The 23,022-nt window shown below is 42.2% G+C and overlaps 1 protein-coding gene across 7 annotated transcripts in view; it reads right to left on the bottom strand.

Moving 5' to 3' along the window:
* Positions 1-23,022, bottom strand: part of si:cabz01090165.1 (leucine-rich repeat and fibronectin type III domain-containing protein 1-like protein) — a 275,238-nt gene that overhangs the window by 11,713 nt on the left and 240,503 nt on the right. For all 7 annotated transcript variants that reach the window (XM_004075203.5, XM_078929781.1, XM_078929779.1 and 4 more), the window contains 4 exons: positions 22,798-22,964; positions 19,253-19,493; positions 16,195-16,407; positions 14,824-15,134 (listed from right to left, as the gene is read on the bottom strand). In XM_004075203.5, coding sequence (XP_004075251.1) covers positions 14,824-15,134; positions 16,195-16,407; positions 19,253-19,493; positions 22,798-22,964 — 932 coding nt within the window. The remainder of the gene's footprint in view (positions 1-14,823; positions 15,135-16,194; positions 16,408-19,252; positions 19,494-22,797; positions 22,965-23,022) is intronic.

The following is a 23,022-nucleotide window of genomic DNA, read 5'->3' as shown; positions in this document are numbered from 1 at the left end:
AGCAGACCCTGGTCTCATGACCTCAGTGACCTGCTGGGAGTGTATGGCTGCACCAGGTCTTTTATGTAGACTGGTGCTTGGTCATTAAGAGCTCTGTATGTTAAGACCAGTTTCACTCTTCTGACTGTCTTTTGGTTGTGATGGTTTGATGGCAGAGTGCAGGTAAACAGGATTCAGGAGCTCAGCCCCGACTCCACACAGGAAACAGTTCACTCGGCTGTCAGAGGTCATGTGACCAAAGAAGGCGGGATCAAACACACTGCTGCCTCATTTATGCCGTGGACAGAAACCATCCTAAGCAGCAGCTTAAAGCTGTTCTCCAAACTAAGCCTGAATGTGTCAGAGCAGTAAGTTTTCTTCTGTCAGACCGCCACAAACTCATAAGGAAAAGCTTTTTGCTGTTTGCGGGTCAAACTGACCCAAGAGTAACCAGAACCCAAAATACCAGGATCAAATGCAACACTGTCAGGAAATTCTGACTTTTTTTTTTTTTTACAAGCGGCAGTTGTATCCGTTTTTTTTAATTTTTATTTCTTTGGGGGATGGTTTTGACCATTAACGTTTTGACGGATGAATAAATAAAACCAACTTTATTCATAAAGCACTTGTCTGATCGAAACGCTGTATAGTCCACAAGGAGCTGAAACGTATTTTAAAACAAAGCTCCACAAACAAATGAAATTATTCTGACAAAAGAAACACAGAAACACAATAAAACTAGAAAAGAAACGGACAAAAACGCAGAAATGTAAAACCGAAATCAGGGAGAATTTAAAGCTATATTTAAAGAAGATGAAATGTTGCACATTTATCATAAAAGTACATATTCCTTTAGAATGTAAGCAACCAACATGTGCGCTTTTAAACTTTGCCTGATACTTTTACTGAAGTTATGGTGTTTATTTTTTCTTTGTAATCTTAAATCAAAGAACATATCCTGAGAATGTTTTTTTTTGAAAGACACGACAGGAAGGGGTTTCATTGGAACACCAGGATCAACTGTAGGATCAACCGTAGGATCAACTGTAGGATCAACTGTAGGATCAACTGTAGGTTTAACTGTGTTTCAGCTTCTACTCGGAACCATTTTCCATGTTTGCAGTGAAACAGAAGCTCCCACAAAGGGCGGCAGTTATTTTTTCGATTTGTGCTGAAGAGGAAGATGAGAGGTCATCTGATGATGTCATAAAAAGGGGGGAGGAGAGTTCTCCAGCAACAGCAGAGATTGAAGTTGAAGTAGAAAATTGGAGAACAAAGTGAAAGGATAACCAAAGGACGGGAATCAGAGGGATTCAAAACACACAGAAGGTGAGAGGATGGAGCAAAGAAGATGAGGAGGAGGAGGAGGAGGAGGAGGAGGAGGAGGAGGAGGAGGAGACACAAGATACCAAACAATTGAAGCAGGAAGAGGAAGGCACAGAGGAGTCAGGAAAAGACGTGGAACCAACCTATCTGCATCAGGATGACAGACCTACAAGACTGACCTATGGGGACTCATCAATAACTGCAGCTACAGGTAACATAGAAGCACATGGATGATCCCTGAGGGGGGGGTTTATAGAACATTTGAGTGAAAGGATCCATTTCATCCATCCCTCCAGGTAAACTCTCTCATACTTGAACATGGGTTTTACAGGATGAGTTATTATTGTACAGATCAAATTCATACAAGAAAAAAGAAAAAAAGGAGTCAAAAGTAAAGCAGATCTGTGTGACGGAAACATATTGTTACATAATCGACATGATCTTCTCCTGTCCTCACCTTACACTTTTTTTTTTACTGCTGATACCTATATTGTACACTTTAAAATCATGTGTTTCACTTTAAAGATTTGTGAAAATGTGAACTAATTAGGTTGTCTGTTTTAATTCATTTGATCTAATTTTATTATATTTACTGTTGTTTATTATGTATTTAGAAAATTTATATGAAAATTCTGTGATTTTAGTCTGTGAATTCTCTTATTTATGGGTTTGGTCTGTTTGCGAACATGCATGTATGTATGTGTGTGTGTGTGTGTGTGTAGGTGTGTGTGTGTGTGTGTGTATGTATGTATGTATACAAAAACATATAAACAAACAAACAAATAAACACATGTATTGATCTGTGGGGACATGGCTGCAACTAAAAAGAAAAACCATCAATAAAGAACAGAAGCTTCACTTATTAAGTCTTTATAAACTAGAACTTTCAACATAAAAGACATATTGAAGGAGATCAGCTGTGAGTCACCAATGATGTTTTTTTAGTCGTTACACACAAAAAAGTAGAAATAAATTTAGTTTAAAAACATTCGAAAACAATTGTTGATCAATGTTCGTTATCAAATTTAATATTTTTTAAATTTAATATTAGAATTCCATCCATCCACCTACCCATCGATCCATCCATCCATCCATCCATCCGTCCGTCCGTCCGTCCGTCCGTCCGTCCATCCATCCATCCATCCATCCATCCATCCGTCCGTCCATCCATCCATCCATCCATCCATCCATCCATCCATCCATCATCCATCGATCCATCCATCCTTGGATCCATTCGTCCATCCATCCATCCATCCACCTACCCATCGATCCATCCATCCATCCATCCGTCCATCCATCCATCCATCCATCCATCCATCCATCCATCCATCCATCCATCCATCCATCCATCCATCCACCCACCCACCCACCCATCCCTCCCTCCCTCCCTCTCTCCCTCTATCCATCCATCCATCCTTCCATCCATCCATCTTTTCATCCATCCATCCACCCATCCCTCCCTCCCTCCCTCCCTCCCTCTATCCATCCATCCATCCTTCCATCCATCCATCTTTTCATCCATCCATCCATCCATCCATCCATCATCCATCCATCCATCCATCCTTTGATCCATCCATCCATCCATCCATCCATCCATCCATCCATCCATCCATCCACCCATCCCTCCATCCATCCATCCATCCATCCTTTGATCCATCCATCCATCCATTCATCCATCCATCCATCCATTCATCCATCCATCCATCCATCCATCCATCCATCCATCCATCCATCCATCCTTCCATCCATCCATCTTTTCATCCATCCATCCATCCATCCATCCTTTGATCCATCCATCCATCCACCCACCCACCAACTATTCAGTGACGGGCAGTAAGGTTGATGCTGGTGAGAATGTGACTCCTCTGAAGTCAGATTTATGATGATAAAACGGAATATTTCATTGTTTATCCAACAGCATTTAACTGGTAATTCTTTGTGTCTCAACATTTCTCTTTCAATGATACTTACACCAACAAATACACAAACATCTGGACAGAGCATCCTTCTGGTGTCTGAGTGATTCATATTCACAGTAAACACATTAAATACATCACATTTCAGTTGTGTGCAACTTAAATTAAGTTTGATCTTCATTAGAATATCTTGCTTTTATATGTTTTTTTATTCAAAATTGTATGACTGACATTTGCATCAAAAGCAAATAATGTATTAAATAGTAATACATTGCAATGAATCAGTTTATACTAAGGAGTAATATTCCAACAAATAATCTGAAATAAATATTATAAACTACAAATCACACTAATAACACACTAGAATAAATGTAACTGCAGCACTAAGAACAGAAACACTAACTAAAACCTAATCTTTGTGGCCTTCCTGATGCAAGCTTGTCAATAACGTCATCATATGAAATCTGCTCCCCCCTGAATGATTGATACTAACAACAGCAGGTTAGTGAGTTGCTCCTGAGACATTGGTGATCTCAGGTATGACTTGATCAACTGGAGTTTTGAAAAGCTAACAGCAGCAGCAGCAACATGCTACCATCACAGCTTATTTAACATTATGAACTAATATACAACAATAAAACACAACAAAAACTTTGTGTTACAGCAGAGCAGACAGACACACGAATCATAACTAATGTTACAAGTTAAGGCAGAGCAAACATTTAAGAATAAATATCTTAAAAATGACGTTATTTGCAATATTTGGGCCTACTTCAGTTTTGGTCATGATAGACCAAACAAGAGATTTTTCCTCTGCAACGTTGTTGTTGTTGTAGGGCAGGTAGCATTCGAATTTAGAAAACGTGCATCTAGCTATGTGATAATACCCTTTTCTTTGTCTCTTTTCTCCTCTTCTTCTCTTTTCTTTCTAAATTGGGCACCAGCTTTGACCTTTTTTCTCCATATTTCAGATGTTTTTGCATTTAGCATAAATGTCCTGACATAGGTATCAAGTCTGTCGACTAAACCAACTGTCATCTAAGTGAAGAATTTTTTTTGTTTTCCCATTTTTTATTTGGGCATTTCACACAAAAATAACCAAAGAAGCATGATTTTTTTTATACCTTTTTTATACCCGCAGCCCCCCGTTCGTCAAACATTTCCAGCAGGAGCGCGTGCAGCTGCACCCAGGGGCGCCAATTCGCTACATGGCGGCGCAATTTTTATTTTTATTTTTTCATCAAGCACTGAGCCGCGGCCCGCGAACGTTGCCCCCCTGGAAGAAGATCCAGCCAGGTTTGCGCATGCGTTTTGTGCTCCGTGCTCACCTCTCAGCCTGCACCCTTCACCCCGCGTACCCTCCATTCTCCTTCTTCACCCCGCGCCCCCTCCCTTCTCCTTCTCACACACATTTGCGTCTACTTCTCAAAGACAGGTGGGAGCGCAGCTGCGGGGCGGGGGCGCCGCCAGGTTTCAGGCTGTTACAAACTCTGTGATATAAGTAAACCAATAGTGGTGCATAAAGTATTTTACAAGAGCTGAGCCGCTGGCGCCGCCCCTCCGTCATTTTTCCGCCCCGGGCGATCGCCCGTATGGCCCGTGCCTAAAACCGCTACTGAGTGGGATGATGGCCGTTTTGAATGTGCACTTTGAAAAGCTTCAACTTGTTAATAAAGGAGACAATTTGTGTCAGATCAGGAAGTTTTTCATTTTCTCCGGGATACGTTTTGTTCTTTTCTGCCATGACCAATGTTACTTCTTCCAAAAGCTCATAATAATAAACATCGTGACACTATTCTGTTCAGTAAAAAGTAAGAATCTTCCAGTTCTTCCAGAAACGTCCTGTGTTTATCTGTATACTCTGAATTTCACCATTTTCACCATGAGGGTAACAGTCTGCACGCACATCAATCTGTATCTATGTGTTCCGGCATTGGGCGTAACCCGCGCAAATGATTGGCGGTCACGTATGTGTCGGGAGCAGTATCAAACACACACTGCCAAATTACTTTTATTATTAATTATTTATTTTTAATACCTTCTGATGGTTTGAGTGTGGTTTAAGAGGGAAAAAATTATGAAATGAGGCACAGTATATGAAAAATATGACGAGACGCAAAGAGCCGCACGCTCATTGGCCAAGAGCCGCATGCGGCTCGAGAGCCGCGTGTTCGCCACCCCTGGTTTAGAGTAACCAACCTATGAAACATGTTTTTGGCCTGTGGGAGGACGCCAGAGAAAACCCACACGTGAGAACATGCAAACTGCACACATGCAGATAATTCACAGCAGGGATTCGAACCAGGGCCCTCCTGCTGTGAGGCACAGAGGGCCCTGGTCCACTGTGCACTTCTGAGAGCCTTTATTGATTCTGAACTCTGAATTTACACACAGGAGGAGGTGGCAGCAGCTGATCCTGAACATTTTCTTCCTTTTCTGATGTAAATCTGAATCTCTCGGCTTTGCAGGAAACTAAAAAATCCCACTGGAGTTTGGAGAAAAACCACGTGAGCGACGTTCTTTCATGGCCTCTACCTTCAGAATCCTGCAGTGGGCTGCTGCCTGTTCCCAATGAAAGAGAGGACGGCGTGTGGAACAAGCGCCGTCCTCCACCAAACACTTGGTCACGCAGACCACTGTTGGATCTGCCCTCAACCTCTGGGTGGAGCTACAGAGAATCCTAACGGCTCCGGATGTGTTTGGAAATTTAAATTAACCCCATCGAGAGATGAGGCCTCAGATAAAAACACTGAACTGAGCTCAGTGAAGCAGTAATGAAAGCCGCAACAAATCTGAGATCAAAAACGTTGAATTTTTAAAGCAGATTAACTTTAATAAAGAGATTAAAATGAAAACAGAGTTTGAGTTTATTAATATGTAAAAAAAAACAACAAGAGCAGCTGATGTTTCATCTTTACAGCCTTGTGTTTCACCACGAATAACTGAATACCATCAAGCACAAACATACAGCTCCGGCCTAAACACAACCCCCCCCCCAGACACCAGCAGGATGATCCACCTTCCTTCCAGTCAGACATAAAAAGTAGCTTTTTATTGGTCCACTATTTAATCTTTTTTCCAAATCACTTCATTCAATTTGGCAAAAATGTGCAAGAAGTTTCAAGATGAGATTATTATTTTGGTTTTACAGGAGGGGGGTGGGTGGGGTCTGACAGTTTCAGGCTGCAAAACCTCAGTTGTAAAGTAAAGTGTGATCAAACCCATATCATGACCCTTCCACCGCTGGTCCTGACCTTCTGTTTGTCTCTGCTTTTTGCTAGTGTATGTGAGGTTCCTGTGGCTGTGGAGGTTTTCCGTGTGTCTCCTTTATCCTGAATAATGTTCTGGTGCTGGAAGTGCCGAGGTTCCTTTGACCCAAACACGGTTTTTAACCCCTAAAGCAGCAGGAAAGGCCTCAGCGGTCCATCACTGTGTGACATTTTTGGTGACACCAGAATGCTGCAGACCTCCAGGATAACATAAGAATAATCAACCTATGTGTGACTAAAGTCTTTGGCCAGCTCAGCGGCCCTGTGGTGGAGTGTTTGCCCTGAGACTGGAAGGTCAAATCCTCAACTGAATCCCCATGGGACTTAATGCCTCCCTGCTTGACACTCAGCATTAAGGGGTTGGATTGGGGGAGGGGGTTAACCCACCAAATGGTTCCACAGCGCTGCTGTTTCCCCCAGGGGAGGGGTCAAATCCTGAGAACAAACTTCACACACCTAACTGTGTGACACCAATGGGATTGTTTGTTCTTTTGGAAGTGATATGTCTTGGTCTTCTGTCATTTGTTGTCCCCCTGTGTCAGTCAGACCAGGTCAGTGTGGATGACGTTGACTTCATGCTGTCCGAATTTTGAGTTTGAACGGAATAAAACATCCAGAGTTGCCTAAAAGCCCCGCTGTCATCCACTGTGGGGAAGTGACTCCCAGCGGATGGAGGGAAAAGATGAACTCCGACAGTAAAAGATGTAGAGGTGAGCGAGTGCTGACAGGAGGACAAAAAGATGATAGCAGATGAGAGAACGAGGAGTAAAGAGCGGGCAGACACTCCACTATTTCATAGGAGGACGGTTATTTCCTGTTTTCCCACACCTCCTCCTGCAAACCAGCTTCAACTGTTGAAGACAAGTCAAAGAAAAGACCCTTCACAGCCATTCTGCAGCCTCTTCTTCCATCCTTACAGTTTCCTCTCCTCTGAAAAAGGCCTAAATCTCAATTACAAAGCAGGAATTCTCACTTGCAAATAGCTGCACAAACAAAGACAGACATGGTGAGGCACACAGACAAAGAGCAGAGGAGGCTGAGAAAGAAAGGAGAATCAATAGACTCATTTCTTGGTGCTGGCAGAGGCGGCTCTCCCGTAATCCTTTAGTGCAGGCGTGTTTGTGTTTGTGAGGGAGGGAAAGAGGTGAAGGATGAAGACGGTCAGGTTCTTCCAGCCGCGGGGCACAGTCCAGAAAAAGGGCTGCAGAAACACAGCTTCTCCTCCCACTCCCTCCTTTTCAAGGGTCCGACAGTCAGGAAGCTGCACATGCAGGCCGAGGAAGGGGAGGACGAGAACATGTCAAGCTGTTATCTCCATGCCTCCACTTGATGCCACCGCAGCAAGACGAAGCAAAAAACGCCAGCACGGAGACTCTGACTCGGTCCTCCAAACTAACTTTCCCTGCTCTGCGTCCAGCTCTCCGATCCTCATCTTAATGCCTTCCCCAAACTGCTGTCAGCTGTTCTCCTTCGTCTCATAAACAAGCCAGAAGTCTGACAGGTGATTTATCAGCTGTCATCTGGCTCTATTATTGAGAGAGTACAGCTGCTGCAGGGAGACACCTCCAACTCCAGACGCTGGCAGCTCTCAGCGTCTTCAGCGGCTAAAAGGGAAGCGCCGCGTGATGGGAACGCTTCACGAATGTCCTGGCAGCCCATCAGCAGCAGCAGCTTCATGCACCAGCGGGTTCCAGCGCGAGCCACGAGGCGTAGGAAGTTAGATCTGCTGCTAAAGCGTCCGTCCGAAAAAAGGAAACTGTAATAGGAAACGGTGACGTGTTATGCACAAGAAAAGGTTTTCTGTGAAAGCTTGAAGGTGTGAAATAGAAGCTACTACAGACAAATAGATCCACGTTCATCTTTGTTTGCTTGTCTGTTTGGCTAAAAACAGCATAATCAGAACTAAAAGACCACCAGGAATGCTTTGAAAAAAGTTTAAAAGATGATTAGAGTGGGACTTAATGCCTTAAAGACATCAGTAAATCAAATCAATATTTAAGTAAGAGGCTATTTTAATGTAACTTAAGAAAAACAACCCCCCCCCAAAGAAAAAATAAACAAAAAGAAGACAAAATATGATCAGGACTTTCTGAAAATTATAAAGATCAAGAGTTCTTTTGTTTCTTTTCTTAGTGTGAAAGTCGACCATATTTCAGGTTCCTTCCACCACTATTTCCCCCTGCAATAGATAGCATGCTTCTGATTGGCTGCTTCAATCAGCAAACTGATTGGGTGACAGAGAAAGGCTCCTGATTGGTTGAATTATTGGGAAGCAAAAGAATTGTATTTGTAAGTTGCACATGGTGGTGTGTGCACGTGACGTCTCACACACAGTTTTACAGACGCACACATTTCCTATTATAAGTACGAAAACCTTTTTACCGACAGACAATCCTTAAGCGACAAATCTAACTTCAGAGGCGAAACTCCCATCTTCCATTAGATCCCATTTATTCAAGATACAGGAATAGTTTCAAATGTCATCCGGGTTCATTTCTAGTCACAAATGACTCGGACTAGTGACACGTTTCCACACAGTATGTCCTAAACACAAAAAAGGGTGAATCCACACTGGAGCCCAGTAAAACTGCAGATTCTTGCTGAGCAAAATCTAAAAAAAAGGTCAAACTAAAGAAATAAAAGCGTCAAACTGCTGGAATTTGGTGTAATTTGATCTGTGTGACGCGCTGGGCTTGAAGTGTCTGCAGAATTGAAGGCAGAGATAACGGCGTGTTGGTCGCTGGATTTCCCAGAACTTTGAGGATTTCTGCCCTTTCAGCGCGGCGTGACGAACGCAGCGGCAGAAATCCTCAAAGTTCTGGGAAATCCAGCGACCAACACGCCGTTATCTCTGCCTTCAATTCTGCAGAGACAAGCGGGCAGCTGAGATGACCAGTCAGCAGATGGGAGTCAGTGACTTTCTCCTGCGAGGAGCGGTGCCGACTGATGCTGCCCGCCTCAGCTGGGCCGGACCGCCTGTGGAGCAGGCAGATGAGCAACAGCTTCAGGAAACAGGAAGCAGCGAAACCGCTGAATCCTGCCGGACGGAGCCGCTTCAGTGAGGAGGAAGAGAATTTCTGAGCAGAGATGAAGCTCAGCGCAGAAGGTTTCACAATCGCATAAAAACTCAAACTTTAGCGAGGCTGCAGGTCTTTGTGGTCCATATGGACCCAAAGTCAGTCCTTCGGGTCTCAGAGGCCCCGCTTGCATGTACCCGATGCTTAGAAATGCGTCTGCAGTGCTGCTGGGCGGTTCCACAGAAGTGTCTGTTGGCGGTGACCTCTGACCTGGAAATGCCAAACCTGGATCAGAGGTCCAGAAGAAGAAGAAGGTCCCCGCTGCTCGTCGCATGGACAGACCCGCAGCTGTTATGTCCCTGCGTTAGAGCCCCATCCCACTCCACCACAGGCCCAGAGGGACCTGTACTCACTCAGGCTTGTCATGTGAGGTGACGTCCTCCCATGCACATCCTGAGAAGCTGCTCAACCAGCATCACCTGAGGAACGCTCGCGTGACGAAACATTTATACTTTGTGGCTACCGCTTTACGATCATTGAGAACACTGGTGTCATGTTTGTGTCTGTGATGCTTTTTGATCTAATTTCTATTAAATAAAATAACTTCATATGAAACATAATGGCCTAAGATAAATGTTACAGGAAACAAAACAGATTAAAGAAGGTATTTTCCCTCCAAAATAAAGCAATAAACATGTTTATTAAGAGCAACAAGTTTGTTTGACTAGAATTGAGTAGAATTTTGTATTAGTCTGCTAATAAAAGTGTTTTTTTGTTTGGGAGAAAAATAGAAATAAGTGAACCGTCCCTGCTCTGCTCAGCGCCAAAGCTCTGTTCTGATTGGTTGATGTGAGTTTGCAGCTTTCTGTGTGTACTTATAAGGATTTTCCTCATTTACAGATTAGTTGACGTTAAATATCTCCTGCTGGTTTGCATCTTTTAAAGCTTAAAGTTCAATTCAAAGATTTTTGCAAAAAGCTCATTAAAAGTATCTCTAAGCCTCTAAGGCAGTGTTTTTCAACCTTATGCCGTGAGAGATGGTCAGGTGTGCTGTGGGAAACTACACATTTTCACTGATCTAAAAACATTTACCATCTCCATCTCATCATACTGAGCTCTTAATTAAAATAAATAATGTCTTAATTGAGAGTGTTACAGAAGTCAAATTCTTAAGTTGGAAGCAACACATCAGACACAAACTAAAGTCTCAAAAAGTATTTCAATCATAAATAAATCTAAACATATATTAGAATACAACAGTAGATATTTATTGTACTGCTCCTTAATATTACCATATTTCACCTACTGTATAGAAATTTGGGGTAATAATTACAAGAGCTCACTACATCCTCTCTGTTTACTTCAAAAACGAGCCGTCAGAGTTGTACATAAAGCCGGATATCTTGATCATACAAACAATCTATTTTATCAATCTAGACTTTGAAAACTGTATGACTTTGTGGATTTTTACACCAACAACTTCTATACAGAGCCAGTTGGAAATCGTTACCATTCAATATCGAGAAACAGTTCTTAGAAAATGAAGGAGGCTACAGACTGAGGGGATGTAGGAACTTCAAGATCAAACTGATAAGAACCACAAAGAAAGGTTTCTGTGTGTCGGTGTGTGGCACTAAACTTTGGAACGGTTTAAGTAATGAGCTCAAACAATGTTCAACTATTCAAATATTCAAGAAAATGTATAAAGAAACTCTTATTTCAGGATATGAAGATAAGAGGATTTAAGGATCAACAGGTGTTTGAATAATTCCAAATCCATGTGTGAACTTGACTGTGGTGAAATAATCAAAGCTCTTTTAATTACAACCAATGAGTGTTACATTGTAATGTGCAATAATGATTACTGAAATGTTTGAATTACAATCAATAACTATTGATTTTGTTTAATTGATCTGCAATGTGTAGCAATAATTACTGGTTTATTGTGATCATGTGTTCTAATGATAATCAATTATTATTAAACATTGGTATCGTTCCTGTTTACTGAAATCACGAATGAATGTTTTCTGAAGATAATCAATCATTTCTAAGCACTGGATTTAGTTACTTGAAGAGAATCTATCGATCAGAACTGGATTACCAAAACTGTCAAACTATGAAATAAATGAATTCAGTAGGGGTGGGGTTATTTAAACTCACTTCTTCCCGCTTCTTTCAAGCAACAAATCAAACTATACTTGACTTTAGTTAATGATCACTGTATTTAATTAAGCAAATGTGATTTAAGTGACTTTTTTTGTCTTATTTCCAGTTCTGTAATGAGTTTGACAAAGCTGTCTAAATTCTTTACTGCTTTGACTGCAATGCTTGAAATAAATCAATAAATCAAATCAAATCAAATCAAATCAATGACAGCTGGATGTAACCTTGACAGTTGCACGCTGAGTGCCCCCCCCCAGCAGACCTGTAGTCGTTTCTCATAGGCCCCATGCACTCAGCATGGCGGAACAAATCAAGGGATCCATCCATTCAAAGTCCTCTGAGAGGACAAATAAGCATTCAGAGCTCTGCAGGTGACAGGAAAGCAAGAGCAACAGTAAAAGAGCAGAGTAGTGGAGTGCAGTAAGTGCCTCAGTGTGCGATGATGAAGAGTTCAGGGCTGCTCTGCCTGGAACGGCCGCAGAGACCGGCCCAACAGGTCAGAGTGGGCGTCACGAGTCTCCGTGATTACAGAGTACACGGAGAGCGCCGCAACTCCACCAGAAAAGCTGCACTAGACTTCTGGAGAGCTCAGAGCCAAGAGTGAATTCAGCTTCTGTCAGCCACAGCGGAGCTCTCAGGTCTTTGTTACAAACTGGAAAGAAGCTGGACGGACGCTGAATCATAACAACACCAAAAGACAGCTTTGAGGTTCTGTCTCAGATGAAAACCGGATGGATTTCCCACACACTGACACAGCTGCAGCAGCACACATACAGGTGTGAAAGCACCGCAGCTGACATGTAAGTAATTCTTGCATCAATCATGTCATTTGAACGAGATAAGTGCAGCATATACGCGATATCAAATGTATACATCGGTGGTTCACGCTGTAAAGTCTGTTGGTCATACGTGGAACAGACGTGGAAAGAAACAAAATTGCGAATGCATCTTGCAAAAGTCCCGGACAACGGCGTAAAACTTGCATAATAATTCTGTATAAACTAAGTAAAATATGGATAAACAGCGTACATCTCAACCAACCAAAAATTTGAACAACTCCAAACCAAATTGACCTAAAAACCCGTCGACCGAAGCGCTAAACGGACACCTGCACACATCGTCGAATGAAGAACAGCAGAAACACTCATGAATGACGTATATCAAGCTTGTATGACGAAAGACCGACATTTCATACACAGTGGGACTGTGACAAGGCCTTAAAAAACTCTAATAAAACCCATGAAAATGGTCATTTTGGTGTTTTTAACATGTTCTTGTGGCAGTTTTCTAAAATGATGGAGGACATCATCAACTAAAAATAATTAGGCTTAAAACTGATTTAGAATCAGGAGCAGAAAAAAAATGCTGTGTGAAAAAGGTTGTATTTATGATGTAGAAAATACGCTGGGCGGGGCCACAAGCTCCCTGCTCCGCCCCTTTCTGATCATCCACCTGCAGACAAACAGATCCATGAACGTCTTTGTTTTCCTGGTCTGAGCTGGATTGCTGCGATATTTCTGCCATTTTTGTTGCACCTGCTAATGTTAACTTAAGCGAGCCTGAGAGCGCCTTAACACAGTCTCCAGTTATGGGTGTTGGGTAGGGGGGGGCGGGGTGACTCCATGCTAAAAGTCCCGCCCACAACTCAGAGGTGAAGTTCTTGTGAATCCCTGCCGCTCTGCAGAAGCGATGTCCAAGAAACCAACACAGTTTTTTAGATTTTGACTAAAAACTGCATCATTAATATTAGATCAAAAGATGTTGAAAGTGGATTTGGGATCATTGCTCGGTCTGCTTAAACTGTGTTCAGACTTTTTTTTACATTAAAAAAAAACAATTAGATTAAAAAATCAGATCCAATCCCCTTAAAGCGACATCAAAACACAGCAGCTCATGATTGGTATTCAAGCTCCTTTAGAGAATGACTTTCTCGTGATCCACATCATTGTTCATGAACTGTTAGTTTATTGGTGGAGACAAAAAGAAAAATGCAGCCGTTTTATCGTTCTGTGGTGTTTATGAGAGCAAAGAAAACTGCTCTTAATAGGCAGGGATGCTCCAACAGCTCTATTTTTGCACAGAAAACTGCTCCCTGAGTGAGATAAGAACCCCTATCTGGTCTTTTCTGCAGGTTTACAGATTTGTCGTCCTTCGGCTTCAGCTCCACAGGAGAATGCAAACGCTCAACTGAAGGGAGCCACAACAGAAGGGAACGAAATCAGACGAGAACAATTGGGTTTTGGCTGCAGTTCTCCTCTGAGCTCAGGAATCAAACGGTTGACCTTTGAAGGCTGCACCTCTGCACCATCAGGGTGCCAGGATGTTCAGAGGAGAAAACCCAGCCGTTCCTGCTGTAAATAATGCAGAAACCCACAGAATGGATGGAATATTTACAAGGCCTGCAGCAGGAACGGCAACTTTTCCTGAAAGCACGAGGAAAGACGTTTTTTTTCCTTCTTTACTGAAATCCAACATATTTGCGTAAGCATCTTGCAAAAATGAATGGTAAATATGAGTAAAAATGAAGTCATGTTAAATTACGAAGCATTTCTTTACTATTCCTTTCGGATAAATAATGGTTGAAAGTTAAAAATAGCAACAGAATTATTGGTAAATGAACATTGTTCCTCCTGCAAAGGGAGAACAAGACAGAAAGTTTGAAAACCACTGCCTTAAATGGTATTTAGAAATCAATTATTTAACAATTTTGTAGCTTTTTGATCCCAAAAAGTTCAGAATTCTAAGAGAACTTTAAGCTTCTTTTCAAACTTTTTAAAAAAACAGAAGAAAAGCAGTGTTTTTATGGTTTGCCTCCTGAAGGACTGTGGATTTAAAAAGGAGGTTTTGGTTCTAAGTTGCAGGTGTTTATTCAGATCCTGCAGCTAAAGGCCACAGCTTCATGAAGGAGCTGAACTCTTAAAGCTAAAGCTTTAACCTAACAGGATTACAGAACAAGTTTGCAGCTAAATGGTTATTATTGGTGAAATGTAATTAAAAAGGTTTAACAAACCTTTGGAAAATGTTATTTTTCTGGTTCCTCACACAAACTATTAACAAACATACAACAAACATTCCTCTGTTCTTCATAGATCTTTTCTCTTTTCTTCAGCGTTAGCTTCATGTTGTGGCGGGTGGTTTTCCTCGCCGTCTTACCTGTAAATGAGGATGTCGTCAGTGGAGCTGTTGTACTGGATCTGGTACATGCGGACGCCCGGTATGTGGTTCTGGGGCGGCCATCGGATGACCGCTGAGCTTGAGGTCAGATCGGACACGCTGACTCTCTGCTGGTCGGGTCTTAGGTGACCCCCGCTGACGTTGGATTTGATGGATGTGGGGATGTCTGAAGGCCCCGGGTCCGGGTCCAGTTTGGGGTCAAAATGAGGCGAAGGGTTGACAACCAACTCGACAGGAGCTGTAGCCTCACCGGCTGCGTTGGAAGCTATACATGTAAACTTCCCAGAATCCTCCAGGGAAGAAGAGAAACAGAAACAGATAAATATCGTTTTCCAACACAAACAAAATGACAAATGCAGAGAAAATAGATGATCCATCAATAGACATTTTAGAAAACTTAAAATTTTAAACTCTGAAAGTTGGTGTTATAAATGTATACATTTCCCCTCTTATTTCCCCAATAATTTTTATTTTTAGATGGATTTCAGAACCCAAAGGACATTTAACTTGGATTCATAAAGGCCTGGAAATCAGGTACAAGCAGATGAACAATCCGTCTTTACAGGATGGATGGAAAGAAAAGAAAAGGGTTTCAGGAGGGGTTTAGACCTGCGCCTCTTCCAGAAAAATGAGCCGCAGGAGGGAGTTTGGATATTTGACAAAAATGCCTCCAAAGTCCTCCTTATTGGGGTAGATTCAACTAACCGCTGAGTTTGAAACCCCGGGTAAACAGAAGAATGGATGGATGAATATATGATTAGATAAATGGAGGGAAGAAGGTATGGATGGGTCAAAAAAAGGAGGGAGGGATTGTTGGATTGGATGTATGAATGAAGTGATAGATAGATAGATAGATAGATAGATAGATAGATAGATAGATAGATAGATAGATAGATAGATAGATAGATAGATAGATAGATAGATAGATAGATAGATAGATAGATAGATAGATAGATAGATAGATAGATAGATAGATAGATAGATAGATAGATAGATAGATAGATAGATAGATAGATAGATAGATAGATAGATGGATTAGACAAACAAACAAACAAACAAACAAACAAATGGATGGAGGGATTGGAGGATGGATGGATGAATGGATAGGGATGGATTAAATAGATGGGTGGATGGATTAGGGAGGGATTGGTGGATGAATTAATGGATGGATGGATGAATAAAGGGATGGATGAAGGGATAGCGTATAGATGATGGGAGGAAAGCTGGAGAAAGGAATGATTAATAGAGGTATACATGAATGCATGAAGGGAAGGATGGATGGATTGGATGGACAGATAGAGAGTTGAATGGAGGGATAGATGGATGAACAAACACCAGATGTCTTTGTACCTTGACGGACGCCTTGAGGATGTCCAGTGATCCGTTTTCGTAGCAGACGGTTCTGGAAGTGTTTCCGATCAGCTTCCCGTCAGGACTGACCCAATGCGTCGACGGCTCAGGATCCCCGATGGACTTGCAGCGCAGGCTGACCTCCTGACCTTCCATCACAAACATCTTGGAGGTGTGTCGGGTTATCATAGGAGGCTCACAAACAAACTCTTCCTGTTGGGAACAATCGGATTAATGAGGATTGAAGAATTCCAGACCATCTCAACATTTGGAATCTGAGATCGTTATTGATCTGATTTTTACCCTGACCATGTAGCATTTAAAGCATTTCCTCCTGTCGTGAAATGACTATTATTTGTATTTCACATCAAACTAAAGGCAGGAAAAACACAATTCCAGATAAACTAGATTTTCACACCAGAGCAATAAAAATATGAACGTTTCCTCCTCTGTTATTTTGTTAGTGTAAGTCCAGTCTGTGCAGGAGGTAACGCTGACATTGCAACCACTTTTCCAAGGGTAACCCAATATAGTCATAGCCTACATAAAACACAAAGCAGCACATCACATCAGCTGCTACCAACAGAGTTTTAAAGCGGGGGTCACTCTGCAGTTTTTGTCCTACTTTTACTCATTTGTGTCACTGATAAGAGGTGACAAACCTCCTGGGATTTGGTACATTTCCCCAAAAAGACCCTAATGTGTCTCTATACATCCTCTAATAGATTGTGCATTCTTCCAAACCTCCCACAGGCACCTGAGCCGGTGTAAGGCGGGCACCAAAGCCCTGTTGGAGCAACGGCTCGGCGCTGAGGCTTATCACGGCTTACTCATCGTTCCTCCAAAGCTCCTCACGAGTCTGCTCCCCAGCAGAGCTGGTTTCTGACCTGACGGCTGCAGCTTCAATGAAACCCTCCTGCCTTTCAGCTGCGTTCTACATCCTGACCCCACAGCCGGCTCCCGTGAAGCTCAGGGAATTTCCCTGATGTGAGTGAAGAGCGAGGACGGAGGAGAATCGAAGCGTTTGTCCTGCTAACCCTCAGACTTCCTCAGCTCTGCAAGTTTTCCACCACAGCAGCAGCTTTCATTGATTGGAGAGCAGGAATGTCCCTCCCTGCTGAGAACGGAGCGGCGGTGGGTCACTTGTCTGCACAGTTGGGTAGGAACTATCGAACCTGGTTGTTAAGAAGCCAAGACACTTTAGACGCACAGGAGTCTTTGCAGTTCCCTCTCCACATGTTTAATCCTCCTAATACAGCCTTCAGATGGAGACGCAGGCCCACAGCACACCGCTCCGTTTGAGAAGACTTTAGCTCACAGAGCACCTTCAGGTGATGCTGTGGCTCTCAGGGCTGAGAGGGATCAAAGACCGAAGGTCTGAAGAAGGAGAGTCCTCTCATGAAAATCATTATTGAAGGCTGCCTCCCCACAGGTTCAGCCTCTTTTGTGATGCTGCTGATGTCTAGACTCTTTTTGGCTTCTAAACTCTGTTGCTGAAAGTCACAGACGTTTCAGGGAAACAAACTTGTGTCTACAGTTTTGCACAATAACTGCAAACATTTTTTAAGTACAGATCTCGTGGTACAGAAGACTGAACTTAAACCAACAAATTGACGAATCTGATGGAGAAACAAGACAAAATTTATAGTTTCAACTAGAGCGTCCCAGATTGACGTATTTTAGTTTAGGTTGATACAAACTAAAATTACTAAAGTTTTCTTGGCCCCTGGTTCACCTTTCATGATCTCGTTGTTTTTTGATTTTTTTTGCATTCTCTTTTTTAAAACAGCTCATTGTGTTCTGCGTCCTGATTGGCTGTAGGCCATTGTCAGTCAATCTCCTCCATGCCGGGTCTCCTGTATGGCTGTGGCTTCCAAGCCCCGGGCCAAGGACTGGTACCGGTCCGTGAGACAGTTGGAACAAAAACAATACGACCTAAACTTCAGCCCACTGTTGATTTTCCACATCCAAAGAATTCAAAGGGAACATTCTTAGAACATTCTAGAACACTGGATGGTCACATGACTTTGGTAAAGTCAATGTTTTCCACACTTTGGACTGGAATGATGGACTGATCCATTTTTGCTGCATCACATGTGTGTTGTCCGCTGTGATTGGTTGTTTTTACCTTATAGTCAAATAAACCTCAATCCAAATGGTATTTTCCAAGAACAATTGTAATAAATTTATTTCATTTTGAATTAATTTCATAATAGTATAATCTGATTTGATTCAATTAACAAATTGAATCAGACAGATCCATTTGGTTGGATAAATCAATTCATCGATTAATCTTTATATTTTGAATTTACTGCTATTTAAAAATATTCGTTGCTGAAACTTGTTATATTGTACCGACATAAATAAAAATCTACTTTCACTGCTGGCGAGGTTGAAGTTGACGTCTCATTGTTTTTATCTCCAGTTGTGGGTTAAGGGAAAATCTTGGTCACATTTTAATGGTTCCTACAGGAAATCTAGAGAACAAATAAAGTTTAAAGCAGCTGCAGAAAAACTTTACAGAGGATGGAGATGAACTTTAGCCTCAAAAGTGAAGAGAAACTGGAGGCTACTTCAGCCTGTGAAAATATTGACAGTAAAATGGTCTGTGGCCTGAAAAGGGTTAGAGAGCCCTGCTGTAAAATGTCTCTAATATACAACATCAGGTTTTAGATTAGGATTAGGAACGTTTGATTGCTCACTCTCCCCTTTAAGCAAGCAATCAAACTATTTGACAAACCTAATATTTGCTGGATTCAACGCATCATATATATAAGTACACTTATTTATGATTTAGAAGAATTATAATTTCATGTTCTAATAAATTTATGAATTATTATCCTGGATGGATTTGATGTATCTGTTTTTTAAATCGACTTTCTGCTTTATTTTTTTTGATAAAAATACCTTAAAATCAAGTAAAAACCTAAAATCCTTGAAATTGTGAGACAAGTCTGTTTAGAGTTTGTTTTTTCAACAGTCATGCAGTTACAGTCCAGAACCGACCTCCGGACAGACTGGAGCTTCACGTACAAAGTGAGCTGAATGTGTGACAGACCTCACGGATGGTCCAGAAGTATTTGCCAGCGAGGTCTTTGGGCGACGCGCAGGTCTCCAGGTCGTCCTCTCGGGTGACTCTGCGCAGCCACACCAGCTCGCAGTTGCAGTGCAGAGGATTCCCGCCAAAGCTCAGCACCAGCGCCGTGAGCGGCGAGCCCTTCATCTTGGCGTAAACCGGGATCCGGAGGAAGAGCGGGTCCGGGGGGATTTTCTTCAGCTTGTTGGACGTCATGTCCAGTCTGATGACAAAACGCAAACGTTAGCTTTGCCCTGTTTGTGCTTTCCCACCGATGTGAGGAAAAGTGACCCAAACATGATGACGTTTCTGGTTCAGGAGGACAAAAATCAATAACAGCGTTTGGAGAATAAAACCTGGAGGAAAGTCCCAAAAGTCGCACCGTTTCAAAGGGAGAAACCTCATAGTTTCACATGATTTCCTCAACAATTTCCTTCATTAGCTTTGTCGAAACAGCCATCAGGGCAATTTTCAAATGATTCTTTGAAACATTGACTTTAAACGAATGCCTTGGCCGGAGCAGGCAGAGCAGGTGAAGCCTCCGGTGACTCATTTCTCCACAATCATTGCTTTTATTGTGCTGCTGATGCTCTGAGAGGATAAAGCAGGAGGCCAGAGCAGACGGGCGGCGCATCGATCTGGTGGGAGGCCAGCCGAAAAGGTGAAATTGGAGGAGAGAGGGAAAGATGAAAAGAGAAAACGACAGGACGGCGGTAAAAGTATAAACTCATCTTCTCCCCCTAAAGGTAAAAAAATAACCAAAAGTATTTTTGTTTTAAATTCATCTTTGCCTTTCTAAAGATTAAAAAAAATACTTCTTCTATTGTAAGAAAATAAGAAGCTTTTTTGCAGCTTCTCTTACTTTAGCATGTATTTATTTTACTGGAAACACAAAGTTATTATACGTAGCCTGGACCAGGCTAACAAAGGCGGCAGCAAAGATGGAAAAGGGAAAAAGAGAATCACTTGATCCTAAAAAGTGCTTCTTCTTTGGTTGGTTGGTCTGAGAACCAACAGAGGAAACATAAGCAGATAGAGATTTGACCCAAAAAACAGAATTCCATCAGGTAACTATGGTCACAGGATCAAATTAAACACATTTTTAGAACCCAATTTAACTCACTAAATCAACTGGAATCTGACTTCCAGATTGAAGCCCATTTGAAGACAAACAGTCCTAAAAACACAGATTTTTAACCTTTTATTGGTACATTTTTCCCAAGAGGCCCCAACACATAACCTCTAATAGATGCATTCTCTGCATTATTCCAACAGCGGGCCCAGAAACCCTGGTAGAGCAACGGCTCGGCAGAATTTGATGTTAAATTAGCTCCATAGATAAGCTTACACTGTTGTCCCCATGAACTTCAGGGGTCCTGAGATGAGTTTTCATGAACCGTCTTCTTGTTTTTTGTCTTAGGGCAGTTTTTGTGGTACATTTGGGGGGTGTTTTTTTTTACATTTCCAACTGAGAGCATGTTTGTTCTGCCTGTTTGCCTTTTTCTTTTGTAGCTCCAAACGGCATTGACCACATAGATAAACAACTCCAACAGGCCAAATTCAACCAACAGGTGACCTCATGTCTCGCCTCCATAGTCTTTTTCTACAACCTTAATATTTCCATTTTCGGTCCTTCATCTGCATCCACCCGTACAGGCAGCTTCTGTGCTCCTGTGTTGTACTTTCATCAGGTTGACTGGAATTCTGAGTGCAATCATGGGATCTATTCATTGGAGTTAATGTCATATAATAAATGTGGTAAATGTGTCAAAGCAAAGGCAGCAGCGCAGTGAAAACGGTGTTTTCTGCTGAGAACGCTCAAGTGCTGGAGAGTTAAGCTTAAGCCGCTCTAAGTGCTAAATGGCTCCATTACCGTTACTGGGCTGAACTTCAGAGGCAAGCGGCGCTGCGTTAGATCGCTGTACTGCTAAGGGCGTAGATCAAGCAGTTTGATCAGAGGTTAAACCTCATGTTGGGACTTTTCTCTGCATTCAGCTGCTAATCCCGGCTTTCAACTGAACAGGGGTGAAGAGCCGAGGCAGCCTTTCAAACAGGAGACCCGGCCTCAGAAAAACACTTTTTTCTCATCCACTTTGGAGTCTGAAGGGTCATTTTTCCTGCAAAAGAATAGACCTGAAGACGGGCAATCAAGCAGGATACTCAAGCGTTCAGTGCTGGAAACAGCAAACACAGAAAAAGACTATTTTACCCCCCAGAAATATTCAAAACGGTGTCTTAACAAGAAGCTAAAAGCTGCAGAGAGCACGCTCAACTTGACAAATTTCAATTACTGTGTTTGATGTGTGGCAGCGGGGGGTTGGTTTGTGTGTACAGGTGTTTCCAACACACACACGGCCGGCCGCTACACGGGCGCCAGGTCTCCAGGGCGAAACGAATCCATTCAGCCTCTGAATGTCAGACCGTGCATGAAAGGTTCACATGATATTGCTGTTTCATGTGCCGATGAAGGACTTTAATCTCCATCAATTACTGCTAATTGGGTTTGTTTGTTCATTTCTGGACACCAACAGTTATGTTGCACATTTAAAAAAAGGCCAAACCAATAAAGCTTTGGATCCGCTCTGAGAAGGAGGTCAAACTGCAAATGGTCGCCCTCAGTGGTCTATGGTGCAGAGCAGCTGCTGGTGGGGGCATTAGTGGGGGCATAAAAACTCTATCTGCAGCTTCTAGTAGAGGGTGTCTACTAAATGAGCTCCAATGAGAAATATTTAAAGGTGACTTTCATTTACATGAACATCCTTTGTTTAAAAAGAACAGAGAAATGTTGAGAATTTGATCTGTTTCAATGTTTGAATGCATCAATAAATACATAAAAATCTCATACCGACTAGCTCATACTTTGACATTTTCTTATTCAATTACCCTGGTAGAAGTATGAGGTTTCACTGATATTTGCTAAATTGTTTTTTTCTGAGGTTTTTTTAACTCTAAACTCGATCTAGATAGAGTTTCATTTTTGCTTAGTTCAGAAAAATGTTCCAAAAACAAGTCAATGCATCTGACTAAATCAGCTTTTTGTCATTGTTATAATAATGTGTGATGTTTAGAAAAAGCATAAAAAAAAGAAATCCAGCTAAAATCAAAGCCACATAGTCGTTTGATTACATAACAATCTCTACATTTTTTAGCCCAAACAAGAAGTAAACTGTGTTTATTTCCAATTATATAAAAACCAGTTTTTGTTCTTTTCCAGTCAAGTCGATGCTCAGGGAAGTGGACTCCTGGATTAAAGGACAGGTTGTGATTTAGAAGAAGGGGTTAAATTCAAGCCATTTATGATTTATTGTAAACGAAGGAGGTTTGATGAGTTAATCACAGACCTACACCTGAAGCAGGTGAGATGGAAATGTTTGCATTCAAACAGAAAAGTGTTTCCTATTCTTTATGTGTTTCATTCAAAGCACCAATTCACAACCTACATCGTCTTGAACCTCAAAGAAACCAAGAAAACTACCCAAGAGGTTAGGGACTCTCCATGCAGCTGCAGAAAACAGGTGACCTCTGACCTGGCCAGCTTGTGCAGGTTGGAGAAGATTCCCTCAGGGACGCTCTCGATGAGGTTGTGGTCCAGGCTGAGCGTGTTGACGCTGACCAGCAACGCGATGGTGTCCCAGGGGATGTCCACCAGGTTGTTGTAGCTCAGGTCCAAGTCCTCCAGAGTCTCCAGGAAGTCCTGAGGAGGAGAAAAAACAGGATAACAGGACAAGTCAAAAAAGGTACATGAGATGGAA

The sequence above is a fragment of the Oryzias latipes genome, chromosome 13 (genome assembly GCF_053564925.1).
Source record: "Oryzias latipes strain Hd-rR chromosome 13, Olatipes_Hd-rR_3.1".
Taxonomy (NCBI): domain Eukaryota; kingdom Metazoa; phylum Chordata; class Actinopteri; order Beloniformes; family Adrianichthyidae; genus Oryzias; species Oryzias latipes.
This window is presented reverse-complemented; position numbering and strand designations above follow the sequence as displayed.